Genomic DNA, 21,655 nt, shown 5'->3' on the forward strand with positions numbered 1-21,655 from the left:
AAAGATATTTTTTTTTTTATCCTGTAGATGCCCTAAAAATCTATAGGAGTGTGAGACCCCACACATTACATCATAAGTAATTTCCGTGCAGATTCAATCACTTTTTCCGGTGACTGATGTCACTTAGAACTGGCATCATTTCCTTTTAATTACACTGCCTAGAGCTATTAAGTACACCAGAGGACGGACTGCAAAAAGTCTCTTGGGTACGCTGTTTTATTCTATTTTAGGGGTTTTTTTGTTTCATAATTAAGAGTATTTTCAAATCCACAACTGGTATTGCCAAGCGGTCATTTGTTATGCAACTTGTTTACCCTTTTTGGTCTACCAGTACAAAGATTGTAATTCATGAAACACAGCTTTTTCTACGAAAAGTTGTTTCCTAGGGGAAAACACAGTCTGTGGTAGAAAAGAATAAAGCATGAACAGATGTAAAGGATTTCACAGCAAAATAAAAGTTTGAAATGAAGATATTTCCAAGCTAACTGAAATTTATTTTCGTCTATCCTTTTCACTAGCAGGAAGAGAGTAGGAAAAAAAAAAATCTGAGAACTACAGGAATGAAGAACAAGTAAAAGACCAAACCTGCTTCTCCACCTTAGCTTAAGCACGGAGAGAAAGCTCCCGGTGAGTCAAGGCATTTGGAGTATCTGGGAGAATTTCAGCCCTGTGGAAACTGCTGGCAACCAGCTACCAGCAGACAGACAGTCTCGCAGGCCCTTTTTCTGCCTCTAATTCTGCTCCTCCCCCTCACTGAAACCCACAAGAGAATCCTGCAGCTTTTGAGATCAACTGTCGAGAATAAAGCGACGTAGGTATCAGCGAGCAAGGCGCAGCGTGGGGTAACGCACTGCAACAGTACACACAGGGGCAACCGTATCTCACCAAATTACCCTCCTTCTTGTTGCAGTGACTCGCCTTCTAGGCAGGGTATTTCCTACCCATCACTTGCTTGGTTTGGAGCTGCTGCAGCTCTGCACTTACGGTACTGGACTGGCTCTCCCTGTGTTCCTCCACTGAGCTCCTCTGCATTTCCCAGACACTACACTCCAGTCTTCAAACGCAAAGCAAAATGTGTGCCCAATAACGCAGCCATTATCGTGGCACACAGCTTGCACTTGACGCACCGCACGAATGCTCGCGCTCCCAGCTCACTGTGAGCTCTCTCCTGCGAGAAAGCTCTCCTCAAATCTGCCCGAGAGCTTCCCGATGCCAAGATGCCTCCGCTGCCCATGGCAAGCTGTGGTCAGGGCTTCTGGCTCATGCAGACAGGGATGAGGTCGTTTCTTCTTTTGTTGGTTTGTTTGCCGGATCATGAGTTGAGGCTTTTTATTATAAGTTCATTGGTTTTTGTTGGTTTGTTTTTCTTTTTCCAGTGGGGGAAAAGTTGCTCCAGCAGCAGAGGAAGGCGATGCGGCTGTAGTCTTGCAATGAAGTTTCACTTCCCTGCTTCAACACAGACTTTCTCCACTACCACGTGCAATCTGCTTGGCCATTTGACATCTCAGTTACCCTCCCTACCCTGTAGAGACGTTGGGAAGATTACAGCAGTCTCAGTTACTACAGCAATAAGAACTTGCTGAAAAGCTCCGTTTATGACCAGCACTAAGTAGGACAAGCATCCACGGTGTAAGTGGACACATCAATCCCCAACAGCACAAGGGTCTGTAGTGATAGGACAAGGGGGAACCAATCCGACATCATTAAGTTGAATCGTCCAGTTCTGGAGCTCCCAACATAAGAAGGACATGGATGCGTTGGAGCAGGTCCAGAGGAGGGCCATGAAGGTGATCAAAGGGCTGGAGTACCTCTCCGACAAGGACAGATTAAGGGAGTTGGGGCTGTTCAGCCTGCAGAAGAGAAGGCTCCAGGGTGACCTCAGAGCAGCCTTCCAGTACCTCAAGGGCCCTACAGGAAGGATGGAGAGGGACTTTTCACAATGGTGTGTACTGATAGGACAAGGGGGAACGGCTCTAAACTAAAAGAGGGCAGATTTAGATTAGATATTGGGAAGAAATTCTTCACCACGAGGGTGGTGAAACACTGGCCCAGGTTGCCCAGAGAAGCTGTGGCTGCCCCCTCCCTGGCAGTGTTCAAGGCCAGGTTGGACGGAGCTCTGAGCAACCTGGTCTAGTGGAAGATGTCCCTGCTCATGGCAGGGGGGTTGGAACCAGATGATCTTTAAGGTCCCTTCCAACCCAAACCATTCTATGATTCTATGATTCCAACCACAGAGTGCCTCTGCTACCACGGAAAACTTCTTCAGTTATGGAGAACTGAAACAGATCATTTAGAAATTGAAGCATTTTAATAGTGACAGTAAAGCAACGGTTAAGTAAGTTTTAAGTGTCTTTTCACCAAGGTAAACAGAATTTTTCTTGGACAATGTTACCTGATTTGTCCTTAGGCTGGCAAAAGAATTACCAGGAGCACACAGAGCATCATCCACTGCTGAATTCTTGTAATTCAGCAGCTTATTTTGATACTTGAAGTTATGACAGGTCAGCTCAGATAAGAATCTGTTTCTTACAAGGGGACATTATTTCCCTTAAACTCATAACACAGTCAATAGCGGGGCAGGATAACCACCCCATCCCACCCTTCAGAGCAAGTACAAAAACACAGGTAGGTATTTTGTCCTCTGAGTGAATCTGTTTAGCCACATCTTCAGGTATAAAAAGCTGCTCCCATAAATTTACAGCCAGAAGTACTTTCTTTCATTATTTACAGAATCAAAAGCTTAGATTTCAGCAGCACTGTTAAGTATATATATTTAATGTTTAAGGCTGATGATAAAGATAGCATAAGAAAGAGGCAGATTACTCTAGTAATTACATAAAATGCACCAGTCACTTGACTCTGCAGTGGTAAGCTTTTATTTAGGTAAAGTCTTTCAGGATATAGAAAATTTTCACACACAAAGAGAATTTAGGAGGTATTCTGACAGTTTACATTTCCATTCCATTTTCTTTACTAGCTCATCTAAAACCAACTTATGTTGTTAAGAGATTTTTTTTAAATGTGATTTCCTTTGAAAGCTTTGCTAAAACATTCTACTTAATTTTTGCAGCAGGTGTAATCAAATCAATACTTTGTTTTTTACGCCTCCATACATAACCAAAACTACTGAAAAAGTAAAAAAAAAAAAAAAAACCCTAAAAATCTGGTTTTGTTTTTACATTAGTCTCAACTGAATTATGGTCACCCTAGCCCCTGACGGACTTCATCTGCAGTCCCCTGGGGACCATATAAAACTCTGAGGACTAGGGACAAGGATGAGAGAGGAGCCTCCAAGCCCAGGAGGGAAGCAGGGGAGGTTCAAGGAGGCTGACGGAGGAGCTCGGTGTGCTCCTGAGTGAATCGGCCCTTCCCTCACCCATCTGAGATGTCCCCAAGGAGCGGCTGTGTTGCCGGGGACCTGCAACATGCCTTGCATTGCAGGGACAAAGTAAAGGTGCTCAAAGCTGGACATGAAGGAGGAGCAACCTGGTGTGGTTGAAAATGTCCCTGCTCACTGCAGGGGAGCTGGGATAGGTGACCTCTAAAGGTCCCTTTCAACCCAAAGCATTCTATGATTCTAGCTAAAAGCTGAGTTGCCTTGCAGAGCACTTGCTAAGTGCCTGGATGTTTAAACAAGGGCTGGTCTCCCACACACTGTCTCTTGTTCAGGGCTAATCCTGCAGCGAGGTCAAATAACGCCAGCTCTGAGTCACCACAACCATCCCCAAGGCAACCGGCCGAACATACAGTGTAAACACAGGATTACACATTCACTGTCGAGTTCAGGAAGGAGGAGGAGGAAGAGCTGGGTTGAAATAAGTCATGGTCTTATTGAAATCAGAACAGTCAGTGCTGAAGCAACACTGGACAAATGCATCAGTGTCAGCGGAGGGTATGAAAAAAAAAATTGATTTTTTCTCATTTTGCTTCTCCCCAGTGTCTCCTTCACCACTAAAGTAATTTTTTCTCAGGTAGTTTCTCCAAAACGAGATGCACAGAAGAGGGTGTTATCCAAATGGTTCCTTACATCTGAGATGTCACCTCTTCCCTTGAACCGTGGCCCCGGACAGTGCTGTCTGGCAGGAACGGGGCTACCTTTCCAAAAGGTCTGTTACATCTCTGCGTGATACAAGCTGTATTTCGGGACAGCACCCATCCCTATCTAGCATCGCACATCACAAGATCATGACTGTACTGGGTTGAAAAAGAAAAACCATCCCCAAACCATTATAACTAAAGGAAATTCCCTCCTTTCCCTCTGAATCAGGAACGGAGTCAGATTTCACACTAACAGTGCCAAAACGAAGCCCAGCGATGACTCGGTTCTGTCTGGGGTCGGCAGGACAGGCAGAGCCCACGGCATCGCCCCAGGTACCGCCTGGCAGCCACCACCCCGGGCGCAGCCACCGCTGCTCCGAGGACACCAGGGCCGTGCTCCCGCCCGGACAGCCCACGAAGCTCGCCGGTCCCCGCGCGGGCTGGAGGGGAATGCTGAAGCTTTTCAGTTCCTTCCTCGGCGATGCAGTCGCGGTCCCAACGGGGAGGTGAGGCCATGGCAAGCGGGGCTGGCAGAGCCCCATGCCCGCTGCCCAAAAGCAGAGAAGGAGTCACCCCCCTCTTCTCCCTCCTCCGGGAGAAAATAAGCGCTAACGTGATTGATTGCGCAGGGCTCCAGTCGTCAGTAACCACAAAAAGACTCCTCTTCCCAAGCCAACTGAACAACCCAAATAGCACAAAAAGAGGAGGAAACAAAAAAATACAGTGGCCAACTTTTAGCCACTCATTCCCAGGAGCAAAAACTCCTTAGCCCAAATTTTACTTCATGTGCATCTCTCGTAAAACAACACTTACAAGAGAGATAAACAGGTAAACCCAAGAAATACACTTGGTCATCTAAGCTATACTATGTATAGTGAAAACGTCAGGCGTTTCTCACACTCGTATCAATGTGCTGCATAGCAACAAGTCAGAATGAAAGGTTAATGGTAAGGACCGCAGCCTGGAACACGCTTATTCCCACGGCCCTGAAGTCACCAAAGGAAAATGTCGCGCCCATTTGTTTTGTCTTGCTAACGGCACGAAGGCTTCAAAAGAGCGGTGGGCTTTAACGTGAAAACCCACCCCATCTGAACCAGCTGTGCCGGAGGGATGGCACCAAGCACCGTTCACTCACCTGCCACCGCAGGAGTTTCAGAAACTCTGTGTTGGCTCTGATCTGCACAACAGGATTTAGGGGAAAAGGGCTGTATTTCACCAGGACTACAGCAATGAACCGCACAGGGTCAAGCAGATCCTAAGTTTAGCTAGGACTTACTGGGCTGTACACTGCTTGGACAATAGCATCTCCAACCTTGCAAATGCGTCTGCCGTTATCTTGCTCACATTTAAAAGCTTTCTACTATGTGTAAATACAACTGTGTATTTTCTACAATAGAATCCCATAGTTACGTATTAAATAACTGCAATCTCAGAGTCATATAATTCTAGCGAAATCAAGTGAGAGATTTTTAAAAAGCAAAAGAAGTCATCTAAACCACACTTTCTACTCTTTACGAATATGTAAATGAGGAAAAAGACAACCAACAAAACAGCATTACATTTAAGTCTACATGAACTAACCACATTTCACAGACTGATATGCTGATGTGCAAAGAAAGGCAATTGTTTACCAGGAGAGATTGTCTCCAGACTCCCAGGATTAATCTTTCTTGTGCTTGTGCAGTGTTGGACAGTTGACCCAGTGAAGACCAAGTAAAAAACTACATCATCTTCAACTTTATCTTCCTCAGTCAGCTGCACTGTAATAACAGAGTCACCCTAGGGAGAAAGAAAAAAAAAAAAAAAGGTTACGTTTACATGTGCAAGAACTGCACTATATAAAATAAAACTTCTTTGCCTGCAAGGCTTCTGCTCCCCAGTCATACACTCCTTTCACCCGCCTCCGGGTCCATCCTAATTTTCAGCTATGCAAGTCATCCTCAGCATGCCTCTTAGCACCACAGCCAGCCAACCAGCTAGAAAGTATGCTGAGTGCAGCTCTGGGAAGAGATACGTAGAAATCCCAAGGGTATATTCAAAATAGCACCTTAATACGGTGAAATCACACCAAGTCTGACAAGCATGAGCGCACAACCCACACAGGGTTTTTTATACGCACACATGCGTGTGTATATACATATCCCTCCAACAACAGAATTGGGATAGCAGCCTAAAACTGCCTCTGTCTTCATGAAGTTGAACAAATTCCCTAATTCTTGCTCGAGCGTTCACATTTCCCCCACCTAAGCCAGCCACTGTGTTAACAGTTCCAGTGTCACCAGCTTAAATCACTGAACGCATTCTCAATCCATAAACACACAAAGATACAAAAGGCTCATATCCACTGAGATTTTTTTCCACCTTCCTTGCAAAAAAAGGGCAACCGTGGCTGTACAGATAGCAGCAGCTCTTCTCGCTCAGCATCTATAAGCTCATGTATTGGTGGAAAGCTCTGTACATCATCAAAACCAGCAGTCCTTCAAACCCCAAAAAGAAACCTGTCGTGATCTCTTGGCTGAACGCTCCTGCTTAGTTTTAGGGAGGCTCTATTTCTGCATCTCAGTATATTCCATCATTTTGCTCATCTTTGCTATCAGTAAAATTGTGTCCATAAAGGGCACACACTTTACCGTAGTTAACCCAGCACAGGATACAGTAAATACACCTCCAGTTTGTACACCTGCATGGACAACAACAGGAGCAATGTCCACCAACCTCAGTTTTCCATGGGGAAGGGAAAGCAAGGAAGAAAGACGGCTTGCGGTTACTACAGCACTCAGAGAAGCGTGTTCACCATTTATCTGCCCAAAGAATTATAAAACTATGAGACACTGAGAACAACAGACTGTGAAGTGACCTTCTGCCCCTCTTCTATCAAGATCAAAACCAGTTGGATGCCCCAATTTTACACTGCAGCTGCCTTGGCCCGCTCTCTGCCAGCACCCCATTGAGCACATGGTTAAGGCTGCAAATCTAGAAAAGATTTTTTTATTATTATTGCAGATTATGTAATTCCAATTTGCATATCCAATAGGATACACATGTCATTTCATTTCAAACCTTCACTCAGTTCGTCCCTTCTCTTTGTCAAACATCACTATTGCAGAAAAACCCCACACTTCCAAGCCCTCCCGCACACCCCTGCCGCCTCCGCATCGCTTCCCACACGCCGTCTCGCGTCCCCCCTGTTCTCCCTCATCTCGGCTCCTTTCACGCCCCACCACAGCTTCCTCCTCCACAGCCACATCTAGTTCTCCTCCTCTGATCTGGCCTGTCCGGTACCTCTTGCCAGGGGCAGGGCTGCACTTGTTTTGACAGAAACAAGGTTTTGGAGTGCAGTGCACAACCAGCCCCTGGCCTGAAAAACAAATACCTGGGTCAGTCTTACAACACACAGGAAAGAAAACTAGGAACTCAAAAAAGATAAATGGAGCAGTGAGTCTACTTCACATTTCCAGGGGTTGCAGAGTTACAACCGTATGTTTTAGGAAGGTCTCACATGATAATATCAGACCAGACTTCCAGCTGGGGAGAAAGGAACCATGTAGCAATAGTGTATATTGCATACAGTCAGTGTTAAAATAAAAACAGGTGCAAAAAGAAATAAATCAAGCTTTAAATTCAAGCAAGACCAGTTCACATGCTGAGCTGAAAACTAAATAATCCATTTCAAGCAAATGGATCCAGTTTTGAGCGGATGTTCAAAAAAAACAAAAGCTGAGGTTTTAACCTACAAACCCTTCGTGCTTTGGGTTTTATATCTGTCTTCGTGCGTTCATGCCTTAAGGCAGGAACAGTTTGAACAAAGTACTTATACGGACTTGAAATGCAGGTGACATTTCAGGACGCTCATCAACAGGGCTGACTGTGTAAAGTGGTATTGATTAAAGGAGATTCTTCTTTTACTGAACGCAGAAGTCGAGCACAGCTAGTCCAGCTCCTGTGAAAGAAAAGCAAATCCGCATAGCGTGCGTATGAGAAGACACTTGTCCATCCACATGAAACAGTCCCTTCCATATCAAGCAAAAGCAATTTAATTTGCAGCGTTACTGCAAAAGCTATTTTGTAGATTTAGTTATCGACAAAAGACATGTAAACATACGTAAAAAACCTGAACATTTAAGGTTCCAAATAACCTGAAATCTGTCTAAACTGGGGCTTAAAAAACGATACCTGAACTTCTCATACAGATAGCTGAATTACAGGTGCGGAGCGGTCTGACCTAATTTTGAAGGTGGCCCTGCTTTGGGGAGCGGTTAGACCAGATGAACTCCATCAGTCCTATGCAACCAAAATGACTGTATTTATATTTTAATTCCGTTTACATCAGTTCATGTTTAAGGCTAGGGCAAGCACAAATTATCATCAGCCAATATCAGTTTGAAAGGCTCCTCGGCTGGGTCCAAGTAGCACTTTACAGCAGGATGGTCCCCATCACCCTGCTCCCTCTTCCTCCTCTTCTGGAGGGCCCTCCGGCAAGACTGAAGGGGAACACCCAATAGCCTTAATATGTTAACTGAGCATTTTATTTTTTACTTTAATTGAAATTTTAAGCTGTCTCCAAATATCTTCAGCAAGACTGACAATCTGCCACTTCACTGCTGTGTCCTTCAGTTTACTCAGGGCTATGTTCTGTGTTACCTCTTCGCCGCACGGGGCACAGCACGGCTCACCGTGCGTGACGTGACCCAAGACCCCAGCAGGAAAAGAGCAAAGTACTAAATAAGCAAGACCGTCCTCCTTCCACGCACATCTCTGCTTCCCAGTTACTAACAATTTTGTTGTCCGCTGCCAATTTTAGTTTGATTTTTAAAAGTTCTGTTCAAACAAGGTATTTATTTGAAAAGGAAATAACACACAGAACAAACCCCTCTCTTTCAAACATTTTTGGAGTTAATGAAAATCACTTACAAATGCAGCCAAATTCCTCCAGCCCACATAGAAGACTTTCCAACAGCACTATTGCATTCAGCCTCCAAAAACATTTTAATTGAAGTATGTTTACCTTTATTCATTTAAAAATGTCCAAAAAATGTCATCTGTTCAGTATCACTGCCACACAAGGTGGTTATTATAACCCCTCTTTCATCCCGAATGGCTAGAAATGGGAGGCCAGCCTGCCAATATCCCTTTGGTGAAAGTACAGGCAGATCAAAGCTATTCTCTGGAATGCTCCAACAAATAAGAATAATTTAATTTCAAAACTAGTTTGGATTGACTAATATTTACTTGGCTTCAAGCCCATTGGAAATGAAAACATTCCATTTTGGTCCATTCATGAAAGAGGTCGCCCTCTCCCTCGTTCAGACCTGAAAATCTCTGGGTTTAGATAGCTGTAACGGGGTGCGGAGAATGTAGATGTGGCTCTTTCCCTAAAAATATTCCCTTCCTCAAACTGCAGGGAGAAAGTGGAAGGTCTGCCTTGCCAAGGGACAGGTTTAAAGCCCTGACCTTGGGCTTTAAACTCCTATAAAACAATTCAGAATGGGATAATAGTGCAGCACATCTCTGAACCTTTGGCTTAGTTAATGCAGCAGAAATGTAATTATCTCTGAAAAGTCCCAAAAGCTGTGACTAGGTCTGAAAACCAAAGCCAGAGAGACAACGCACCTGTTTGTCAGCACATTTTGTTGGCATTAGGGCAACTCCACCTTTTTAGGTATTTGTTTTTCCAATGCTGCAGTTATAAAGGTACAGAGATTGTGCGTAGGCAGAGTACAAGCAACTCTGAGTAATCATTTCTTCTTTCTCAGACTTGGTTTCTGTGTCTGTAAAGGTGAATTATTTATCTTCAAAGGATTTTTTTTTTTAATAGATGACTTCAGCAATATTTGGAAGTGATGATGAAGTGAACAAAATCTTTAAGCTCAAAAAAATTAACATCACTTATGTTATTAGCTGAAAAATACTATACACCTTCCAAAAATTGTTTTAAGCATGTAAAGACATCTTTCTTTTCCACTTCAGGCTCCGGAAATCTGCCTGGTTTTGGAGAACTGGTCATAGAGGATCCTCTACAGTGGGACTGCAATGACAGCCCTGGCAAACGCAGCATTCAAGACATCCAGATGAAAACCATGAGCTTAACTGGCAAGGACAAGTTTTTCCTGAGGGATATCAGCTCTACCAGCAGTAGCTTCACCACTCTACAATGGACTACACTGCCTAACAAATTTTAAAGTTTTTTTTAATAAAGAAAAAAAAGGCAAGTTCTATTTTTATAGCCGAAGCATGTGATTTCTAAGCTTGGTTTTCCCCCCATGGTTCATATTCGGAATTTTGAAGTATGTTATCTATCCCACTAACCACCCACTCTGACCTCCCCCCACACACAGAGTCTAAAAATACTTATGAAAATGAAGCATGCGTTAGAAATGCTGAAGCACTCAAGCACTGCTTTAGTGTTCTGCTTTTAATGAGAAAACACTACCAACTGTAATCCTGCACACAGAAAAGCAAAATTGCTGCTGCTGACCATTGCCATCTCCAGCTGTTTCTTCATGCAGGTAAAGCCTAGCCAGTGACAGAAAGTCCATGTGTTAGATGGCTTAGAGATCCACATACAAGTAAAGAAACCTCCCTCCCAATATATTTCCTTCTAAAGAGCTGCTGTAGGCATCGGTGCGACGATGCTTTGTTAAAGAGGGTGGATTAGGGGCTGGATTAGATGAGTCAACATAACCTGCCACTGCAACAAGTTTTGCTTTGTTTCCGTTATTCATAACATGAATCAGATCCTTGTTGGGTCATTGCTTATTGCATTATGTTGGGACACAAAAGGAGAAATATGCTTTTGAAACAGATGATTTTTTTTTTTTTTTCCCCTTTGGGAAGCTCTAAATAGCTCCTAAGAAAAACTGCACCGTACCCAGAAGGACACCACAAAATCACAGCCATGGTTTCTTCCTCCTCCTTCAAGGAATTCAGGCTCATTGGTACCTTTATTTATTAATTTTTAAATGGAGTGCGACTTGCTGTTACCCCAGCTACTGCCTGACACAGAGTACACAGGACTGGGCTGTAATTACAGCAGGAGGCAAGTCCGTTCACATCCCCGCGCTTCGAGTTTCCCCATCAATGAAATGGGAATCATGGTTCAAATGCACCGAGTATTTTTCATCCAAATGGCTTTTAAAAGAACAGCTGGGTTTTCAATCATACTACATTTTCTTTGCAAAGTGCACAGGACCAACAATAATTCAGTTAAACAAAATCAAAGGGAAAGCCGAGACAATTCTACTTGAAGTTGAGAACTGCAGAATACTGGGAAAACAGCTGGAGGATGGAAAAGACAACTGCAAGGCAGCTTTAGAAAAAGTAACAGAAATCATCCTGCAAGAAAAACAGCAAAATAAAATTGTTCAGATGCTCAGTAATCCATTACCATCTACCCCTGCCAGTACACTAGGTCAACAGCTACACTTTTGCTCCTAGACAGTGTCCCCATCTTGGCTGAGTATCCTGGAAGATCCCTCCCATCTGAGGTTACTTCGGGTTGGTGCAAACACATGTGTAACCCCCCTGGAGAACCACCTCTGGACAGGACACCCACAGCACACGGACACCTCCCTGCAGAACAAAATCACACGTAGACGCACAGGCTCCTGACTGCAAAAGCAGATGGGGGTTTGGGCAACTGTTTTTCACAGCAAACATGAGAATGCTCTCGTCTGCTGGAACAACTCTTCAGATTGAGAAAGCCTTGGATCCCAGTCTTCCCAGGTCTGACTAAGCATTCCGGCCTGTCAGCCGCAACACAGGCACCGAGCGCTATCACCACTGGCTCATAAAACCAAGGGATGCTCTTCTTCCACGGCAAGAAAATAACCTACGTCCAGCAAACTCTTCCAGGCTGCTTTTCTGAGATTAACAGAAGCAGATGAGCTGCTCAGCCCAGAGGGGTGGAATCTAGGCATGGGTCCTACCTACAAGACACCCACTCAGCCACTTTCCCTCTCTGCCTGAACACGGGGTGATGAGGATGATGAGGGGACTGCAAAATCTCTCCTATGAGGAGAGGCTGAGGGAGCTGGGCTTGTTCAGCCTGGAGAAGAGAAGGCTGCGAGGGGACCTAATAAATCCTTATAAAAATCTCAAGGGTGGGTGTCAGGAGGATGGGGCCAGACTCTTTTCACTGGTGCCCAGCGACAGGACAAAAGGCAACAGGCACAAACTGAAGCATAGCAAGTTCCATCTGAACATGAGGAAGAACTTCTTCACTCTGAGGGTGATGGAGCCCTGGAACAGGCTGCCGAGAGGGGCTGTGGGTTCTCCTTCTCTGGAGATATTCAAGACCCACCTGGACAAGGTCCTGTGCAGCCTGCTCTGGGTGACCCTGCTTCGGCAGGTGGTTTGGACTAGATGACCCACAGAGGTCCCTTCCAACCCTGAACATTCTGTGATTCTGTGTGCACCTCACCTAATCTTGAGTGCATTTTCTCTCTTGGGAACACTATTAGGGCATGGACATGGCCTCCTGGTACTTCACTCCCAGATGCTGCAACAATGCTGTTTGAAACACCCCTCCCCTTTTGAAGATGTGGCCATCTACCCTGCGAGCTCCCAGCACACGCCTATAAAAGGAACGGACCAGGGGATGAGGTCAGAGGTATCCGTTACAGCAAGATAATAGCAGTCATTACAGACATCCTCAATTTCGCCAGTACATATTGACTCAAAGGAGCATTTAGCTGAAAAAATCACATCAAAAGCAGCTTATTCTGCAGAACTCCAGTTGCCAGAAACAAAGGCAGGGCTGTGAAATCTGTCTGAACATGAGCAGCTCTAGAAACCCCTCCTCGCCTGGAGATATCCCCCTTGATAAAGGCAGTGACCTGGGTCACAGCGTGGAGAAAGATGGATGTTGTTCGGCTGGAGTGTTGCAAACTCCTGCAGATAAAACCTCCAGGGAGAGACTCCAGAAATAAACAGAATGGCAAGCTGCCAGGTTTGGAGTAGATTTGGGTCCTTTTTCATCACCAATGACTTCAATCTCCTTGATCTTAAAGAAGCATGAAGCAGTGATGGGGGTTTTTTTGTTTTCTTAAAAGAAAAAAAAAATCACAAATGGAGACAACAAGAATGACTCCAATGGTTTAAAAAAAAAAATATCCATCTCCAAACCTAACTTTATTTCCCTTTTAAATTAACAGCAGTGATATTGTTTCTGCCAGCAAAAGGTTTCAGGTTAACGGCACAGATTCTGAGCCCCTCTATGATGAGAAAGGCAGATATTGCAAAGCAGTCTCTTTCCCCTAGGAAAATACATTTGCAGACCGCAATGTCTTGCCCACAGTCCACCAAAAGAGCAGAACGATGGTACATGTTTGTCTGCCAGCCCACACAGCAAGTCAAGGTGATACCTTCCGTATTTCATCAACGCTACACCGAGCCAAGTGATCTCCTCTTCCAATGCTAGCCACAAAGCCACGACTACAACACTGACATAGATGCAAAATAACTGTCTTCTCTCCACCACTTTCTTCCCCCAAAGGTAAGAAAGAATCTAGTCCAAAAATAAGTTTAGCTTAGCACACTGATGGATTAAAGATTGACACAGGGTAAAGTAGGGATACAGAGTCAAGAGACTATTTATTCAAGATTCTTTGGGTAAAAAGAATATGTCAGAAAACATAGACATCTATGAGAAACAGCCCTGAACTGTTACTCCAGGCTCAAGCTGGCTCCCACAGATCCATCCTGACTGCGACCTGTGCAAAAAACACAGCACGGACACCCTCGACCTGTCTGTCTGCAGAGCCAGCATCTTTACGGCTGAATTATTGACGCAATCTCACCGCACACCATGTCCCAAGCCAGTTCAGGTGTCTAATCCTGCAGCAGGGTTTATCTGCAAAGAGATAGAAGGTTTAAGGAGAGCAAGGGGTGGATTTCCTACCCCGAACCAGTGCAAGCAACACAAACTCCTACAGAAATGTAAAAACTTGAAGAAATCCATTATTGGCAGCCCCATCCTTTGACAGAGCATGTCTTGGTTGGTCTCCAAATCCATCAGCTCAGAGATAAATCTTTATTGAGTGTCAAGAGCCTATTACAGGTATTACATACTTATTAATCCAGGCAGCTTGAAGGAGATCTCTACAGACTGCCAACAGAAAATCCATCAAAGTAACAGGACCTCGTCAGTGCTGAAAAAGATACATGATTTATCTTTATGGGTACGTCTTCGTGACATACCACTTTGCTGGGCAGAGCCAGGCAAGTTACTCAGCTGGCTCTTAATAGCTAACTTAGCTGCATCGTTGCTTTAGCACGGGGCTCTACATGCTCTGCAGCACTTACGTTACCAACATTTGTTCAGAGCACGTTGAGTGCATCTGCTCGGTGCTGGACTGTGCTATGCAGAGGGCCTGCACAAAACTCAACAGTCAAGGTCATTTCTAATAATTTTTAGCACATAGGAAGATGTGATAAAATTAACAACTAAATTAACTGCAAAATGGCAAAAAGTCAAAAGTTAAGGAGAAAAATAGAAAGGATAAGAAAAGTGGCGTTCAACTATTTGTATTGTATGCAAACATCTAGGGAAGGACTGGTACGATAATGTTCTTGTTTGGGTGAAATTGGAAGCATAGTGAAGAAAATAATGATTTAATTTTTTGTTTATTTGGGCAGTTCAGTGTTAGCCAGACCATTCATTTAAAACATTGTGTGCTTGCTGTCCTCAGTCACCATGGCCTGTACTGCCCGAACAAGCAACTACTGACAGTAACCCCAAACCCCTTCCACCGCAAGCCCCGTACACTCTGGTAGGGAGGAGAAGGAGGTGTGGAAGTACACAACCGATAACACATTGGGGGTTGCCCTCTAAGCTATGCAAGTCTCCACGTAATGTCACCACATGAATAGGAACTCAGAGAGGTGGTCGATGCCCCATCCCTGGAAACATTCAAGACCAGGTTGGACAGGGCTCTGAGCAACCTGATCTGGTTGAAGATGTCCCTGCTCATTGCAGGGAGGTTGGACTAGATGACCTCTAAAGGTCCCTTCCAACCCAAAGCATTCTATGATTCTACGAGTACAAGATGTAAAGACATGAGGAACTTCTCTATAGCAGAATTTACCCTCCATTCCCACCCAGTTTCCACAACAAGTACTGCTTTTACTATTTGTTTTATACAAATTGTGGAAAATACTACAATCTTTTCCTATAAAACACACCCAAATTGATGGGAACATCTTGCTCTGGCCTCATCCTAAACCTCTTCTGTTCTTCACTACACTGTTAAGAGAACCGAACCAGATAATTTTATTACCAGCTGCTCGAGTGATTGATAGTGTCTCCTGCTAATTACTCATGTAACAATAACAACAAAATCGTAGTGCTTGGGAAAAATAGCAGGCAGACTGAATGCATTTAGTGACTAACAGAAATGCAGCTATTCTCTTGGCACCAGAGAGGTGGAGAGAGTCACAGTTCCTGGAAGATAAAGTACATATGATGACACATTATTTGAAACAATCTCCCGTCACTGCAGTATTTTCACAAATAGCCTTGATGTGTCTTAAAAGCAGGAAAAAAAAAAAATCAGAACAAAAAAATCAGGTTTGAACCCTAACATCCAAAGGCATAAGAGAGCAGAAGGATGGAGTTTTCCTGGTATTTCAGCCTCCTCTACAGTACAACAAAACCCTCAAAGAGACAAGAGCTCAGAGTGTTTCAGAACGTTAATTTTCCTGCCAGCTGCAGAATATCCTCGCCAGTCTTTAAATATTTCACAACAACAGTACTTGCAGCTACTGCAACTGAGGCACTTCTTAAAGTGACATTTTTGCTATTAGAGAATAGAAATCATTATAACCATTAGCTACCCCCCGCAACCCCAGCTACCAGACAGATGAAACTTTTGTGATGCTTAGAAGAAACACCTTGAAACAAAGCTACAGACGCAGGCAGCCCTGCAGAAAGCAGCCCTGAAAATGTGTCCTGCAAGAGAACTGCCACTTGATGGCAGTGCACAGCATCGGTCTTCGCACTCAGCAATTAATCACAGTTTATTTTATTTTCCACTTACACACAGTACGGCATTGCTTTACTGAGAAAGGCGGAGCAGCGAGCGCTTGCAGCACAACCCTCAGAAGCAGGCAGGAGGCACTGCAGGTAAAGCGCAAGAGATTTGAGAGTTTATTTGAAAACGTCGTGCTTCCATCGAATCGACATCTTCATAACCACAATTCTCACAGTAACTTTGCTGCCAGAACTGCCTCCAAGTCTGACAAAACGGCTGTTTCAGTGTTTTCAGCACTTTGTTACAGAAAATAAAATGCAGACATGTATTCTGATTGATAAGATGGGAAATCTGTTTGGTCATTCTAAAGGTAACATAACAGTCTTTATAAACTCTCTATATAAATACATTCTGCAGAGAAAAAAGAGTAGTCGAAGAGTATTTTCATCCTCTTAACCACCAAGTCCTGATCTCTGTTGCTCGTTCCTTCTGAGGGAGGGAAGGCAACAGTGTCAGCCAACGTTGGGGATAGGACACAATCTCTTTGCGTCTTTCCAGATATTAACCAGCTGATTGGCTACCACAAGAAATAAAGAACCCTAAATTCAGAGCCCAAGACTTCTACAGATTTTCACCCAGTTTTAATAAAACTCTTCGTGTGACAATGTAAGGATTCCTTCGACACTTTCAGAAAACAGACTGAAGCAATCTAATAGCTCCCCAAAACAAGGGATCATTGTCTCCTCTGCTTTCCCACCCCTTCCCTGTACCCAGCATCTTTCTTTTGGAAGTTGAATTATTTAAAGTTCACACACAATTCTGCAAAGCAGCAGTGACTTCAGGGCAAAATTTCAGACAAGTGCTCCAGACTTTAAGCTAGTCCATTTATTGTTTACCAGCGCTTTCATACCCACAAAACAGGATCACAGAAGAAAAGAACAAGCTGATAATTAACGGCAGGAGGACCTGCAACCCAAATCACCAGCATTTTCAGTTTCAGATAATACGGAAGAAGCGTTGAGAAGCGGCCCCTGAGCTGCAATGTAATAAATGGCTCATCCAGGAAAATGGCGATGCTGATGGTCAGCAGGCCTCTTCTGACTTCTCCAGCCAAAGCTGCCCTCAGTACATGCACAGAAGTGACCATTTCCAAAGAAGCCCTACACTAACATCGCACAGATCTCATGAGCTAGTGAATGCCTAACTGAAGAGGAGCAAGCCAAGCAAATGGCCTCGTGAGCACCAAACTGTGCCACCCAAAGTCTTCATTTAGGTACCCAGGAACGAGGAAGCAGCAGGCAACCTGCCAGAGCACGGTGCAGAGCTCAGACGGCAGCTGCCAGACACCATTTCAACAGAAGGGATAACTTCTTGCATGATGTAGACCAGTATTTGGGAAGTGGAGGATGAAAAGAATCCAGATCAAGGACCTAAGCAACAAAAGCTTAAAGATGAGGTCAAGCACAGTTTAGTGAGGAAACTATTTTGCCTGCAAAACAAAAGTAGAACTAGACAAGTTGTAATATGCTCCTCAAAAAATCAGTTTATTCAGGCGTCCCAAATGACTTTCTTAAAACCAATCAAGAAGCAGGTTCTTCCACAAGCAACACAAGCAAGTATTTTATCTGTTAAAGGTGCTCAGAGGCCTTCTACTCATTCATAATTCAAAGACATTTTGAAGGTGGGGCAGAAAGCTAGTTTGTCATTAAGAAATCAAGTACCCCACAAATAAAAGACAAGAGGTTTATCAGATTCTCTCACCATAGAGCTGAACTAAACATCAAGGGTGGTTCTCCTCTTGCCTAAGGACCTCAAAAGAAAGTAAGACGGGCTTTCTGTACAGCGATCTTCGTAAGAAATCCCCACATCAAAAGCATGCAAGGTATGTTCTACTTTTTCTGCTGGACTGATCTCAGATATTCAGGCATCCCAGTGGCCTTTGTCACCATAGATGCCACTAAGCAAACAAATTCAATGCTAGTAGAAAAGTAACTAAACCACAGCTGCCAATCTCATGACAACATTTTACTGGAGGATTATAAAGGTATTTCATTTTGTCCTTTTGTCCCTTTGGTAGAGATTTCTGAAGAACATTAATTATCTGGCACACAATAGGGCTCCAGTCACACCTGAGATGTTTCAGCCACGCTAAGCACCGGGCTGCCAGGCACAGCATGCCTGCACAACACCTCGCTGCAGGCACGGGCAGCGTCGGCGCTTGGGACAGACGCTGCTACCACAACCCTCAAGCTCTCTGTATTGTGAACTTCTTTCTTTGATATTTATTCAAAAGAGAGTTTTTCTTTAGACATGAACATCAGAGGTTATCGCAATTGTTTTTCTCAGGAATGCACAGTGCACTTCAGCAGGGCATCATTCTGTGTGAAATATGTAAGCGGGAAAACAATATTATAAGCATTATCCTTTTCTTCCTGTTTAGATTAAAGCAGGACACATCGGGAAACCTACAAGAGTAGTTCATTCATTAACAGAAGAGAGGACCTACTGTACCCAAAACCCAGGTTATACTAAGAGAAGGTCAATGCACTCTTTCTGAGGCTTTTGAAGTTCATACTTCATGAAGTTGCATGGCATTTTGGCTTGGAAGTGGGAGCTCTCATCCCTATCAAAACTCTCCTTGAGAAACTCTGCAGGTTACACAGCTCCTAAGAAGCAGTTTTTACAAGAGACTCCATCCATGAACCTGATTAAAGACCAAAGTCAATGGGAGCATTTTTATCAATTAAGTGTTTGCCCTCCCATGCAATCACCAGTTATGACACATTTGGGTTTGTCCCTCCAAATAACGTGGGCACACCTTAGACAAACCATGCAGAGGAGGAGTGCTGTGATTTCAAACAAGTTTGTTCCTTTTAATCAAAAAGGAAAAAGGAAACTAGTTCGCAGGGATACATCATCCTTCTCCAGCTGCTAATCTTTTCCATTTCACACCCACTGATCATTATCACAGTGAAAAAACATCCCTGTCTTAAAGGCAGATCTAAGGTTGTAGCCTTGGCAGTAATCAAGAGAAGATGACAACGCTTCCCAACTCATCCTCTGCATGTCACTCCAGCCCTGCTCCAACACTTTCACACTCAGTACTGCTCGCAGGCTGTTCTTAAAAAAACAACGTTGCTTTCAGAGTGGCAGGAGATACAAGTGAGTTAGAAGAACGTTCAATGATGTTACAAAGATCCCACAGCTAGCAGAGGCTGAAACCAGAAGCTACGCAGGTCACTTTTGCAGTAAGATTTTCAGGATATTGCACGCAGCTGAAGACTCGACCTTGATCAGTCACTCACATGCACTCTGTATTTATTAAAGTTTGATTAGAAATAAGGACACAGCTTGCGATCCTTGATCCTTTTGCAATTAAATCTCCTGCTGAATACGCTGCTGGATTCTCAATTAATGGTAACATTTACATAAAGATCAGTACTTCACCTTTACACAGCTCTTTCTCATTTTCTTTCTCTTGCCTGGATGTCAGCAATAGTTTAGTTAAAGCTAAGTGACTAATTTAAATTATTTCACTTATAAAATGAGAATTTAATGAATCACAACAATAAAAAAGTCACTTAATAAACCTCCATTGTTTAGAGCAACGTTAATCCTTTTTTTCCCCTATCTGCATACTCCTTGATGATCTGGATATTTCAATAACATATTGACCACAGCTATGAAGTACTTTACAATACTCCAGTTGAAATTTCAACTTTTATTGTTAGAGAGATACAACTTTTATAAAAAGGTGATGATCAGTGAGGTCATTGCAAGTATTTAACAAAACCAAGCAAAGCTGAAGCTCCTAACTTCCCACCTCCCATCAGCCACAGCCCCCTGCAAACCATCCCCCCCTCATTCCACCTGAGCCCTGCCGGCAAGCAGAACGATGCAGTCCTTCAGATGTGAGACCCTGGGCTTCCTGAGCACACAGCCCCAGGCAGATCAGAAATAAGGTCTGAAATGCTGTCCTTCATCCACCATGCTGTGCTCAACAGAGTTCCCATGTTGACGGGACAGCACTGAAATACAAAATGGATGTAGGTAAAGCCAGTTTCAGATTTAATCTGGCATCTGTGCATCAACAGAGATGTTCCTGACTACAGTCCGAGGCAGGCAACCAAAGGACTGTCCAGCCACAGGGACTTCTGTTTTTTGCACATCCTGAAGTAAAAGGCACCTGAAGAAATCAATGTATAGTGAGGACTTTGTATTGCAGAATATCCCTTTTCCACAGAATGTCCATAGTGGCACTAAAGACTACGTAAAGCATGACCCATATAATTACACACTGGAAACAAAACAACCCACGAGAACAGCAGCAACAGAGATCAGATACACTCAGTCCAGCCAAATGACGGTTGCTTTTTGTATCCTCAACCCGTGCTAGTGAAAAAGCTAAGAAATAAAGCTCATTCTCTGTTAAAACCCTCCCCATGCTATGCTGATTATGGCTCTGGAGACCACCTCTGCATTGAAGCCAAGCTTGTATCACAAAGTTTAAGGCCACTGCTGTAACAGGGAGAACTTGAACCTTCATCATCACAGTTGTGCGAACCGCAGAAGACTGTCAAGGACTTTCCCACTCTACTACCTCACTTCAGATCATCACTGCTGGCAGCAAGACAGCTGCTCATGTCAGTACCCCGTCGAGACACCTGAGGAAGGAGGAAGCGCGTTTGAACATCTTTATTTTAAATTTACACCACAGTATTAAGCCACAGACTCTGCAAAGTAACGTTGCCTTTTATAAAGTCAATTAGGTGTTGACAGTGGTGCAGATGGGACAGCTGCTTGACCTACAGCCCGTTGAAGCACGAGCATTAATGGTATCGCACTGTGGTGAACCTTCTGTGTGCTATATTGAGGAACACTTTGCTGCGCTATCTCTCCTGGCATGAGCTCCTCTGCCCCATGACCATGCTGCTGTGAGCAGCGTCAGGCTCCGGAGCCGGGAGAGCCCGTTAAGGAGCATTAAGGGCCAGTAACGAACCGCTCTGGGCAAGTGATACAATGCTCCTGGGAAGAGCAACTGAACGAGCCAGAAGCTGTCTGTCTGCAGAGGAAAGGCACAGCTCGTGCCCCAGCCCAAACCTGCAGCAATATAGCACTCAGCTCAGCTTCCTGGCAACCTCACTGACCAGCAAACAATCAGACAATGCTTACATGGGCCAGACTTCTTTAATCACAAAAACACGACACTCATTATTACTACAGGATGTGTTTTCCACCTTATCTCCTAATCTTTACACTTACAAAGGCCCCGTAGTCTCACCATTACAGGCTGTGACCTCCCAGTGGTCCCAAGCTCTGCAGAGGCAGGACAGGCAATTTTTACAGACGAGGTAAATGAAAGTCCAAGCAGCCCAAAGAAGGTACCAGGAGGGATACAACTGGTGGTCGTCTTTCTACTTACATACATCGACTTGAGTAATGTAGGAATCTCTATATCTTTAGTAGTACCACCTTCTCCATCACCCACAAAACTTTCGTCCCAAGTACATCGGACATCTCAGGTTCCCAAAACACTTTTCATAATTGTAAGGCATTAATGTGGACAACCTGGTAATTATCAGATAGGATGAAACGTGCTCTAGCTCTCTAATTGGCTCCCAGGAACTGGAGACACCGTTTTTTACTTT

The 21,655-nt window shown here is 44.1% G+C and overlaps 1 protein-coding gene across 12 annotated transcripts in view; it reads right to left on the reverse strand.

Moving 5' to 3' along the window:
• AKAP13 (A-kinase anchoring protein 13) overlaps positions 1–21,655 on the reverse strand; it is a 232,238-nt gene that overhangs the window by 136,989 nt on the left and 73,594 nt on the right. For all 12 annotated transcript variants that reach the window (XM_075432217.1, XM_075432205.1, XM_075432212.1 and 9 more), the window contains one exon: positions 5,670–5,817. In XM_075432217.1, the coding sequence (XP_075288332.1) occupies positions 5,670–5,817 (148 nt within the window). The remainder of the gene's footprint in view (positions 1–5,669; positions 5,818–21,655) is intronic.

This window comes from Opisthocomus hoazin, chromosome 10, assembly GCF_030867145.1.
Source record: "Opisthocomus hoazin isolate bOpiHoa1 chromosome 10, bOpiHoa1.hap1, whole genome shotgun sequence".
In the NCBI taxonomy this organism is placed as follows: domain Eukaryota; kingdom Metazoa; phylum Chordata; class Aves; order Opisthocomiformes; family Opisthocomidae; genus Opisthocomus; species Opisthocomus hoazin.